Source organism: Bufo gargarizans, chromosome 6 (assembly GCF_014858855.1).
Source record: "Bufo gargarizans isolate SCDJY-AF-19 chromosome 6, ASM1485885v1, whole genome shotgun sequence".
NCBI lineage: Eukaryota > Metazoa > Chordata > Amphibia > Anura > Bufonidae > Bufo > Bufo gargarizans.
The window spans coordinates 31857712-31870492 of record NC_058085.1 but is presented as its reverse complement, the minus strand read 5'-3'; the positions used below and the strand labels follow the sequence as shown (position 1 = coordinate 31870492).

General features: G+C 43.0%; 1 protein-coding gene across 1 annotated transcript in view; it reads left to right on the top strand.

Annotated features, from left to right (window-relative positions):
- LOC122941922 overlaps positions 1-12781 on the top strand; it is a 49763-nt gene that overhangs the window by 15889 nt on the left and 21093 nt on the right. The window contains exon 4 of the mRNA XM_044299421.1: positions 11998-12539. Within this exon, the coding sequence (XP_044155356.1) occupies positions 11998-12539 (542 nt within the window). The remainder of the gene's footprint in view (positions 1-11997; positions 12540-12781) is intronic.

The window sequence follows — 12781 nt, the reverse complement described above, 5'->3', positions numbered from 1 at the left end:
TGCACACTCTACCGAGGAGATGGAAGCAATTGTCAATTGGATCACTATAAGCTGTACATTCCAGAGGAGATGGAAGAATCTGTATATAAGACCTCTATAAGCCGTACACTCCACAGGAGAGATGGATGGATCTGTCCATAGGACTACTATAAGCCATATACTCCACAGAGGAGATGGAAGGATCTGTCTATAGGACCACTATAAGCTCCACAGAGGAGATGGAAGGATCTTTCCATAGGACCTCTCTATAGAGGTGGAGGGATCTATTATCTATCTATCTATCTATCTATCTATACGACCACTATAAGCCATACACTCCACAGAGAATATGGAACAATCAGTCCATAGGACTACTATAAGCCATACACTCCACAGAAAAGATGGAAGGATATGTCCGTAGGACCACTATAAGCCATACACTACACAAAGAAGATGGAAGGATCTATCAACAGGACCACTATAAGTCATACACTCCAGAGAGGAGATGGAAGGATCTGTCCATAAGACCACTATAAGTTATACACTCCCCAGAGGAGATGGAAGGATCAGTCCATAGGACCACTATAAGCTGTACACTCCATAGAAGAGATGGAAGGATCTGTTCATAAGACCACTATAAGCTGCACACTCCACCGAAGAGATGGAAACAATTGTCCATAGGATCACTATAAGCTGTACATTCCCAAAAGGAGATAGACGAATCTGTATATAAGACCTTTACAAGCCGTACACTCCACAGGAGAGATGCATGGATCTGTCCATAGGACCACTATAAGCCATATACTCAACAGAGGAGATGGAAGATTCTGTCTATATGACCACTATAAGCTGACACACTCCACAGAGGATATGGAAGGATCTGCCAATAGGACCACTATAAGCTATACGCTCTCCAAAGGAGATGGAAGGATCAGTCCATAGGACAACTATAAGCCGTATACTCCACAGAAGAGGTGGAAGGATCTGTTCATAGGACCACTATAAGCTGCATACTCCACAGAGCTGATGGAAGCAATTGTCCATAGGATCACTATAAGCTGTACACTCCACAGAGGAGATGGAAGAATCTATATATAAATCCTCTATAAGCCGTACACTCCACAGGAGAGATGGATGGGTCTGTCTATAGGACACTATAAGCCATGCACTCCACAGAGGATAAATATAAGGAGAGAACACAGGAGATGTGAGAACTGATTATCTGTCACCACTAGGATGTCCTGTTTATCACTGTTTATAGTATAAGGGACAGAGAAGGAGGCAGAAGAGGTAAGCACTGATTTTCTATCACCACTAGAACATCTTACTCATCACTGTTTATGGTATAAGGACAGGCAAGGTGAGAACTGATTATCTGTCACCACTAGAATGCCCTGATTATCACTGTTTATAGAATAAGGGACAGGAGAGAACACAGGAGAGGTGAGAACTGATTGTATGTCACCACAAGAACATCATGATTATCACTGTTTATAGTATAAGAACAGGACAGAACACAGGAGAGGTGAGAACTGATTAACTGTCACCACTAGAACATCCTGATTATCACTGTCTATAGTATAAGGACAGGAGATAACACAGGATAGGTGAGAGCTGATTATCTATCACCACTAGAACATCATACTTATCACTGTTTATAGTATAAGGACAGGAGAGAACACGGGAAAGGTGAGAACTGATTATGAACGTCCTGCATATCACTGATTTTTATAAATAAGGACCTTGGATTGATATAACATAAAATATATTTGATTTCCGGTGCTGGTATGGAGTGACACGACTAGCGGAGCTCCGCTACTCTTCCCTGCATCACCCTCCACAGAACGCCTACTGGCTCATTTTCCCATCAATTGTGTGGGATACCCCGCAAGGCTTCTTTGAGTGTATGGAGAGGTATTTATTGAGGAGTGGGAAGAAACTGGGTGATGGCGAGGATCAGAGGTCTAGGCAGATCAACAATGTGTCCAAGATGGCGTCTGAGAATACTACCATCCCGTCTGATAGCGTGCTCCTGGACCTACAGCCTGCTCCCTCCCAAGTAGATATCTTTGGGCCCAGCTCATTCCCAGACACCAACGTCTTGCTGTTGAGGTGGCAAATCACCCAGCCTCCTGTAATAAACATTAATTATCATTGGTGGCAAAGTGCACCATCCCACCCACCCCCACAGTATTAAAATCATTGGTGGCAGTGGCCACATGGTCCCCTCCCCTCCTCTTCATTGGTGATGCAGTGGCAGGTTCGTATTGGAGCCCCAGCAGTGTAATCGTGGGGCTCCGATCGGTTACCATGGCAGTCAGAACGCTATTGAAGCCCTGGCTGCCATGGTAATCTCCCTGCTGCTGTGTGTACTATGCACAGGGCAGCAGGGAGAGTGTGAGATCCTATTCACCCTAATAGAGCTCTATCAGGGTGAATAGGACAAGGGATCAAAAGATCTCAGGTTCTAGCCCCTAAGGGGGGAAATAGTTATTAAATAAGCAGTAAAAAGAAAAGTAAAAAAAAACACCAAAATATTAAGTAAAAATCACTGCTTTCCCAATTTTACATATAAAATATATAAACAATAAATAAATACACATATTACATATTGCCACGTCAGAAAAGTCCAAACTATTAAAATATAAAAAAATCTCCTATGCGATGAACGCCATAACAGAAAAAATAAAAACTACGTGATTCGCCATTTTTTTTGTCACCTTGTCCCCCCCAAAAATAGGATAGGACTGTTCGATTATGGGCCAGACGTTCCATAAAATGCGGAACGCACGCAGCGTTTTTTTGTGTTTATTATTTTTTTCGCCTGGTATCGAATGGTATCAAGTATCACAATACTTTTTTATGTTATCGAAACCGAATCAAAATTTTGGTATCGAAACAACTCTAGATACAATTGACTTTTTGAGGAAATTGAGTACTGTAACCATACCATTCTGGCCTCTTTCGATATTGTCAGCCTCTATACTTCTATGCAGCATAGTATTGAAATGACAGCGATAGAACAGGCTTGGAATGTGTCTGATTTCACAGTGGAAGCGAGGGCATTTATTTTGTCTTTACTGCATATGATACTGGGCAGTTAATGTACAGGGTTACAGTCTGTTTAGAAAGGATCGTCAAAACCAGAGAGGGGGAGGGGTCTGCCTTTATGTAAAGTCCGGTCTAAAGCCCACACTCCGTGAAGATATAAGTGAGGGACATGAACATGTGGAGTCACTGTGAGTAGAGATACATGGAGCTAAAAACAATAATAAATTACTAATAGGAGTTTACTATAAACCACCTAATATACCAGAGTCCACTGAAAATCTACTACTAAATGAGATTGACAAGGCGGCAAATCATAATGAGGTGGGTATTATGGGGGACTTCAACTACCCAGATATAGACTGGGAAACTGAAACTTGTATATCTCATAAAGGAAACAGGTTCTTGGCAATAATCAAAGACAATTACCTCGCCCAACTGGTTCAGGACCCGACTAGAGGGACGGCCATACTGGACTTAGTATTAACCAATAGGCCTGACAGAACAACAGACGTGCAGGTTGGGGGACACCTGGGAAATAGTGACTTCAAAAAAGCTAAATTTAGCCAACTATGAGAGGCCATAGGCCTAACTAAATGGGATAAAGTCCTCACAAATAAAAATACAGCCACAAAATGGGATATCTTTAAAAGCATCCTAAAATCTCATTGTGAGAGGTACATACCGTATGGGAATAAAAGGTTAAGGAACAAAAAGAAACCAATGTGGATAAACAGAACTGTAAAGAAAGCAATAAATGACAAAAAGAAAGCATATAAATCACTAAAACAGGAGGGTAGCACGGAAGCACTGAAAAACTATAAGGAAAAAAATAGAACATGTTAAAAAACAAATAAAAGCGTCCAAACTAGAGACCGAGAGATTAATTGCCAAAGAGAGTAAAACTAACCCTAAAATATTCAATTATATAAATGTTAAATATTTTTTTCTCCAATGTATTCACTGAGGAAAATAAACTGTCAGATGACATGCTGAATGTTGAAATAAATTCCCCATTAAAAGTGTCCTGTCTGACCCAGGAAGAAGTACAACAGCGACTTAAAAAGATTAAAATAGACAAATCGCCAGGACCGGATGGCATGCACCCCCGTATCCTAAGGGAATTAAGTAATGTCATAGCCAGACCCTTATTTCTGATATTTGCAGATTCTATATTGACAGGGAATGTCCCACAGGATTGGCGCATAGCAAATGTGGTGCCAATATTCAAAAAGGGTCCAAAAACAGAGCCTGGAAACTATAGGCCGGTAAGTTTAACATCTGTTGTGGGTAAACTGTTTGAAGGTTTTCTGAGAGATGCTATGTTAGAGCATCTTAACGGAAATAAGAAAATAACGCCATATCAGCATGGCTTTGTGAGGGATCGGTCATGTCAAACTAATTTAATCAGTTTCTATGAGGAGGTAAGTTCTAGACTTGACAGCGGCGAATCAATGGATGTTGTGTATCTGGACTTCTCCAAAGCATTTGACAAAGTACCACATGAAAGGTAAGTATATAAAATGAGAATGCTCGGACTGGGAGAAAACGTCTGTAAGTGGGTAAGTAACTGGCTCAATGATAGAAAACAGAGGGTGGTTATTAACGGTACGCACTCAGATTGGGTCACTGTCACTAGTGGAATACCTCAGGGGTCAGTATTGGGCCCTATTCTCTTCAATATATTTATTAATGATCTTGTAGAAGGCTTGCATAGTAAAATATTAATTTTCGCAGATGACACTAAACTGTGTAAAGTAATTTACACTGAAGAGGACAGTATACTACTACAGAGGGATCTGGATAGATTGGAGGCTTGGGCAGATAAGTGGCAGATGAGGTTTAACACTGACAAATGTAAAGTTATGCACATGGGAAGGAATAATGCAAGTCACCCGTACATACTAAATTGTAAAACACTTGGTAACACTGACATGGAAAAAGATCTAGGAATTTTAATAAACAGCAAACTAAGCTGCAAAAACCAGTGTCAGGCAGCTGCTGCCAAGGCCAATAAGATAATGGGTTGCATCAAAAGGGGCATAGATGCCCGTGATGAGAACATAGTCCTACCACTTTACAAATCATTAGTCAGACCACACATGGAGTACTGTGTACAGTTCTGGGCTCCAGTGAACAAGGCAGACATAGCAGAGCTGGAGAGGGTCCAGAGGAGGGCAACTAAAGTAATAACTGGAATGGGGCAACTACAGTACCCTGAAAGATTATCAAAATTAGGGTTATTCACTTTAGAAAAAAGACGACTGAGAGGAGATCTAATTAATATGTATAAATATATCAGGGGACAGTACAGAGATCTATCCCATCATTTATTCATTCCCAGGACGGTGACTGTGACGAGGGGACATCCTCTGCGTCTGGAGGAAAGAAGGTTTGTACACAAACATAGAAGACGATTCTTTACGCTAAGAGCAGTGAGACTATGGAGCTGTCTGCCTGAGGAGGTGGTGATGGTGAGTACAATAAAGGAATTCAAGAGGGGCCTGGATGTATTTCTGGAGCGTAATAATATTACAGGCTATAGCTACTAGAAAGGGGTCGTTGATCCAGGGAGTTATTCTGATTGCCTGATTGGAGTCGGGAAGGAATTTTTTATTCCCCTAAAGTGAGGAAAATCGGCTTCTACCTCACAGGTTTTTTTTTGCCTTCCTCTGGATCAACTTGCAGGATGACAGGCCGAACTGGATGGACAAATGTATTTTTTCGGCCTTATGTACTATGTTACTATGAATAATAATTATTTCCTTTTTGGAGATGATTACGCAATGCAAATTAGAGAGACAGCCATGGGGACGAATGTGGCGCCTACTTACGCCAACATGGTTGTCGCCCACATGGAGGAACAACTCGTCTATGTATCCCACCACTTCAGCCATGTGCTGGAGTGGTGGAGATACATTGATATTTTTGTGATTTGGACAGGAACAATTCCGGAACTTAGGTTGTTCCATTCCTTTTTGAACAAGTTGATTTTTGATATACAATTTACTTAAGATTTTTCACAGGAGGCCATTCATTTTTTAGATGTCAATGTAAGTATTCAGGATACTATCTTGAGCACTAATTCATATGTGAAACCCACTGATAGAAATGCGATACTTAGATATGACAGTGCACATCCCTGCAAAATGATCCAGTCTTTGCCATTTAGTCAATTTAGTGCAAAGAGGATCATTAGCGAACAAACAACATTGGAGAGGACACTCGGCACTATGACATGGTCATTCCGTTCAAGACAATATCCCTCTGCTGTATTGTGTGAACAACGGGCACGTATACACCAAAGGAATAGACATCAACTCCTTAATAAAACCACTAGGGATAATACCAGTAGGATACCTTTTATCTCTACATATAGTGAGGCCAGTATACATATAAGCAAAATTATCAACAGACATTGGTTTATCCTAACCAGTGGCTATAAGGATATTGCCGAGTTCAAACATAAACAATTAATGTCGTACAGAAGGGCACGCAATTTAAAGGACAGGTTAGTAAAGAATGATCCAACAAAAATGTTCAACAATTACTTTTGGCTACCCAAAAATTGGGTTGTTATTAGTGATGATCGAGAAAGTATTCGGGTGTTCAGCCCAAACACATTGCTACATTCGTGTGCTCGGCTGAGCACCCGAGTATAATGGAAGTCAATGGGAGACAACCAGGCAACCCCTGCTCTGAAGAGGGGAGGGTGCCTGGTCCATTGGAAAAGGTCAGAAAATGACAGAAACACCACCGAAATGGATCAGGAACAGCATGGGGACGATGTCTGGATGCATCTTGGACTCCCAGGTTGCTAGTGGGAACCATGTTGTCTGAGTTGTATGCCACTTTTACAGACTGACAAAAATATACACAAAACCCCCCCAAAAAATCTATTTCACAGGAAAAATTGTTAGGAAACATTCTTTCCTGTATATTCAATTGTATATAAAGTGCAAGCGCTGCAAAAAATAACAAGCAAGAGGCACTCCGAAACAGCCTGTATATCACATAAAGGAGGGCCTCATTCACATTGTGGTACAATTGTTCAGGTAGTGGGACTCCTACACTCATAAAGCCTATGCACTAAGTGAAAGGGCTGCCAAAAATTACAAAGAACCGGCACTCCAAAACACCCTTTGTTACACATAAAGGAGGGCATCATACACACCCTTGAAAAATTATGATTGATGGCCTGCTGGTGACCCTCAAAAACATTTGGAGTAAAGGCCTGCTGATCTGACCATCTAAAACATTAGGGGAGAGGGCCTGCTGCCGCATTGGTGACTCTAGATAACCTCTAGGCGATTTCAAGTCCCTGTGACGGCGACGATCAATTTGGATGTCTGTCCTATCAACTTTCGATGTTTTTTTCTGTGCCTACCATAGTGAACAGGGGTAACGGGGAATCAGTGTTCGATGCCGGAGAGGGAGCCTGAGAAACGGCTAACACATCCAAGGAAGGCAAGCGGGTGTCGTTCAAATCATACACTCATGGAGGTAGTGATGATAAATAACAATACAGGACTCTTAAGATGCCCTGTTATTGGAATGAGTAATACAAAATTACAGGCAATGTCACTGTGGTATTTTGGATGAGGAAACCTTATACAGGAGAGGCCCTGCTGCCGCTTTGTTGACTCTAAATAACTGCTGCCTGATCCATTTTGATATCTTCCCTATCAACTTTTGATGATCTTTAATGTGCCTAACATGGTGACCACCGGTAACGGGGATTTATTGTTCGATTTCAGAGAGGTAGCCTGATAAACGGCTACGGCTACTACTTCAAAGCAAGACAGCATGAGTTGCAGGCCTGCATGTGAGCTGACCCAGTAAAAGATTTTAGGTGGTGAGGTGAGCTGGAACCGACAAACCCAACTTGATTTTGATGGTTGCATTACTCTGCAGGTGACCGTCATACAGCTCTACAGATTTGTTTCTACCTGCATCTTTCTAAACAATATGTGGCCTTAGTCTTTTATCCAGACTCTGTCATTGTGCCACTATGTGGCCTCCTCATGCTGCCATCTCTACACCATGTCACCTTGCCACTCATTTTTATCACCATGCTGCTGCTGATGCAGCTTAAAAGGCCCTATAGTGATCACTAGTGTTGATCGCGAATATTCGAATTTCAAATTTTTATCGCGAATATAGGTAATTAGAAAATTCGAGAATATTTAGAATATAGTGATATATATTTGTAATTTCGAATATTCAAGATTTTTTATTGCAAATTTTCATAATGCACATTTTTATCGCTAATTTTTCAATTGCCAAATACAAACCGGATTCCAAAAAAGTTGGGACACTATACAAATCGTGAATAAAAACTGAATGCAATGATGTGGAGATGCCAACTTCTAATATTTTATTCAGAATAGAACATAAAGCATGGAACAAAAGTTTAAACTGAGAAAATGTACCATTTTAAGGGAAAAATATGTTGAATCAGAATTTCATGGTGTCAAGAAATCCCCAAAAAGTTGGGACAAGGCCATTTTCACCACTGTGTGGCATCTCCCCTTCTTCTTACAACACTCAACAGACGTCTGGGGACCGAGGAGACCAGTTTCTCAAGTTTAGAAATAGGAATGCTCTCCCATTCTTGTCTAATACAGGCCTCTAACTGTTCAATCGTCTTGGGCCTTCTTTGTTGCACCTTCCTCTTTATGATGCGCCAAATGTTCTCTATAGGTGAAAGATCTGGACTGCAGACTGGCCATTTCAGTACCCGGATCCTTCTCCTACGCAGCCATGATGTTGTGATTGATGCAGAATGTGGTCTGGCATTATCTTGTTGAAAAATGCAGGGTCTTCCCTGAAAGAGATGACGTCTGGATGGGAGCATATGTTGTTCTAGAACCTGAATATATATTTCTGCATTGATGGTGCCTTTCCAGACATGCAAGCTGCCCATGTCACACGCACTCATGCAACCCCATACCATCAGAGATGCAGGCTTCTGAACTGAGCGTTGATAACAACTTGGGTTGTCCTTGTCCTCTTTGGTCCGGATGACATGGCGTCCCAGATTTCCAAAAAGAACTTCGAATCGTGACTCGTCTGACCACAGAACAGTCTTCCATTTTGCCACACTCCATTTTAAATGATCCCTGGCCCAGTGAAAACGCCTGAGCTTGTGGATCTTGCTTAGAAATGGCTTCTTCTTTGCACTGTAGAGTTTCAGCTGGCAACGGCGGATGGCTTGGTGGATTGTGTTCACTGACAATGGTTTCTGGAAGTATTCCTGAGCCCATTCTGTGATTTCCTTTACAGTAGCATTCCTGTTTGTGGTGCAGTGTCGTTTAAGGGCCCGGAGATCACGGGCATCCAGCATGGTTTTACGGCCTTGACCCTTACGCACAGAGATTGTTCCAGATTCTCTGAATCTTCGGATGATGTTGTGCAAAGTTGATGATGATAGATGCAAAGTCTTTGCAATTTTTCGCTGGGTAACACCTTTCTGATATTGCTCCACTATCTTTCTGCGCAACATTGTGGGAATTGGTGATCCTCTACCCATCTTGGCTTCTGAGAGACACTGCCACTCTGAGAAGCTCATTTTATACCCAATCATGTTGATCAAATTAGTGTTAATTGGTCTTCCAGCTCTTCGTTATGCTCAAATTTACTTTTTCCAGCCTCTTATTGCTACTTGTCCCAACTTTTTGGGGATTTGTTGACACCGTGAAAATTTGAATCAACGTATTTTTTCTTTAAAATGATACATTTACTCGGATTAAACGTTTGATCTGTCACCTACGTTCTATTACAAATAAAATATTGACATTTGCCATCTCCACATCATTGCATTCAGTTTTTATTCACAATTTGTTTAGTGTCCCAACTTTTTGGGAATCCGGTTTGTAAAAACATGATTCCTCCCTGCTTCTTGCTTGTGGGCCAATGACTCGAATATTCTAAAAAACTAATATATTCGATATAGTGCTATGACTCATTGGCCCACAAGCAAGAAGCAAGGAGGAATCATGTTTTTGCTCGGCAATTTAAAAATTAGCGATAAAAATTAGCATTACAAAAATTCGCATATTACGCGATCATTACCTTGTCGATATTTTGGAGTAAAAAAATCGTAGAATATAACTTATATTCGAATTTGCGAATATTCACTGAATATTCTGCGAAATATCGCGAATTCGAACATGACTACTGCCGCTCATCACTAGTGATCACCATGCCCACAATCTAATTAAGGTTGTATGCACAAAACCAAAGTAAAAAAATCGATTTTATAGGAAAAATTTATTGAAAACATTATTTCCTGTATATTTACTTGTATATAAAGTACTGCCCCTACAAGGAAAAATCACTCCGATACAACCTGTATATCACATAAAGGAGGGCCTCATTAACATTGATTTGCAGGCCTTATTCACTCCCTTAGCAGTGTCATTATACAGCTGGGACTTGTAGTCCTCCACATACAACATGCTGCAGAGTCTCCCAGCAGGCAGACATGTCACTCAGGGCAGCTCTTGTATCCACTCCCTTAGCAGTGTCATTATACAGCTGGGACTTGTAGTTCTACACATACAACATGCTGCTGAGTCTCCCAGCAGGCAGACATGTCACTCAGGGCAGCTCTTGTATCCACTCCCTTAGCAGTGTCATTATACAGCTGGGACTTTTAGTCCTACACATACAACAGGCTGAAGAGTCTCCCAGCAGGCAGACATGTCACTCAGGGCAGCTCTTGTAATCACTCCCTTAGCAGTGTCATGATACCGCTGGGACTTGTAGTCCTCCACATACAACATGCTGCAGGAGGGAATAAGTGTCAAGAGTTAAATTAACCATTAAATAAAGCGGTCAGCATGCGCAGCAAACCCACCAAAAAAAACAAAAACAAAGGGGGGAATGAAATTAAGGTACGTTCTGGGAAACCCGCCATATAGTCCGCAAAAAAAAAAAAAAAAAATGGATTCACAGACAAACCCGCCATATAGTTAAAAAAATATTTTTTTACTGGAAACCCGCCATATAGTAAAAAAAAAAAAAAAAAAAAGAGGGAAATTAGATTTACTGAAAACCCGCCATATAGTAAAAAATAAATAAAAAATATATAAAAAAAAATTTTAAATTCGGGTGTCCACATAGGACCGGTCTGGCTCCTTCCCACTTCGGCCATCGGGTCACGTCCGAGGGCTCTGGTTTTCCTGGTTCGCCCAGGCCATCATGTTTTGTCAGGTCACCAAGTCGTTGTCTGCCGGTCACAGTCGGGTGTCCAGTCACGGTTGGTGGCGCCCCCTCCTTCCCTGGTACGCCCAGGGCTCGGCTCACTCCTGGTACGCCCAGGTCTTCACGTTTCTTGACTTACACACGGGTTCACGCACCTGTCCTTCGGCTTCAGGTCTCCCTAGGCGGCCATCTTCGGCTTCTCCCCTGGGCATTCTTGCTGTCCGTAAATCCGAAGTTCATGGCTTACCACTGCCCTTCGCGGGCCGCTGCTACGCGCAGCCTCTATTTTCAGGGCTACGCGCCTTCTCTCCTGTCAAACCGCCTGGTTCGCCCAGGCGGCTCTCTTCGGTCAGGTGTCCGATCCGATGCGCTCGGATGGTCGCTTGGCCTTAGGGTGAGCCCCAGCCTGGCCAGTTCGCCTGGTTCCGCAGGTTGGGGGACACCCATGGCCTCTGCACTTTCAAATGTTTCGCCTGTTGCTTTATTTACAGGAGTTTGTTCCCAGTTCTCCGTTCCTTTTTCGGGCCTGTTCAGGTAAGTTCGCGCTGGCACCACCCCGGTCCCAATCAAATCATAACCACGCGTTAATTATCTTCGTCTGTTCGGCTAGGCCAGGTTCATCTGAACCGTCTTGCGAATTCCGTTACCGGTACGTGTCTCTCTATCGTGCACCAATCTAATCTCCAAGTACGTCATCACCTGCTTTTTTATTTTTTTATTTTTATTTTCTCCCTTTATTTTGTCATGCCTTATATTTTTTAGCTGCTCTGCCATGTCTCGAGCCTCGGATATGGAGGACGGCCTTTCCATCTCCGGCTCGATCGTGTCAAGCCAAGCGGGTCCCTCATCCCTTCGGAGCTGGACCATCCCAAAACTATTGGCTGAGTTAAACTGGAGGGGCATTCCACACCCGGCCACCGCAAGAAAGGCAGAATTATACAAACTGCTCATGACCAGCCCTAGCACCACGGCGGTGCAACCGGAGGCGTCGGCCATCCAGTTGTCCCTGGTACAGCTGCAGGTGACCCTGAATTCCCTGGTGGACTCGGTGACGGACGTTCGGGCTAGAGTTTCGGAGCTCGAATCCCGGCCACCCGTTGTACCTCCAGCTCCCGTTCCGCTAATGACCCCATCTACATCAGGCTGGCTGGCTACAGGTACGCCAAGACCCATTCCACAGGTGTCCCCCTCTCACTTCATTCCTGATAACCTTAAGAGAGACATCCTGGCGGGGAAAGATGTCAATCTGGCATCAATCCTCATTGCCGCTCAAGATGTTCCCGAGAACCGGGTCATCAACTGTGGTGATGTGTCGGTGGTCCTTCGGGCCAAGGATTCACGGCTCAACCGCAAGTTGACCATCCCGGAATTTGTCCTGGCCTTCAGCCTCTTCAGGGACATCGTCTGCACCGCACAGCCAGAGAGAAGAGAGGAGCTGGACAGCTATTTGTACCTAGTCACTGACCTAGGGCACAAGTATGGTGGGTCGGCCTTCTATGACTACCACCGTTCCTTTGCAGCCAAGGCGGCGGCAGCCCTGGCCCAG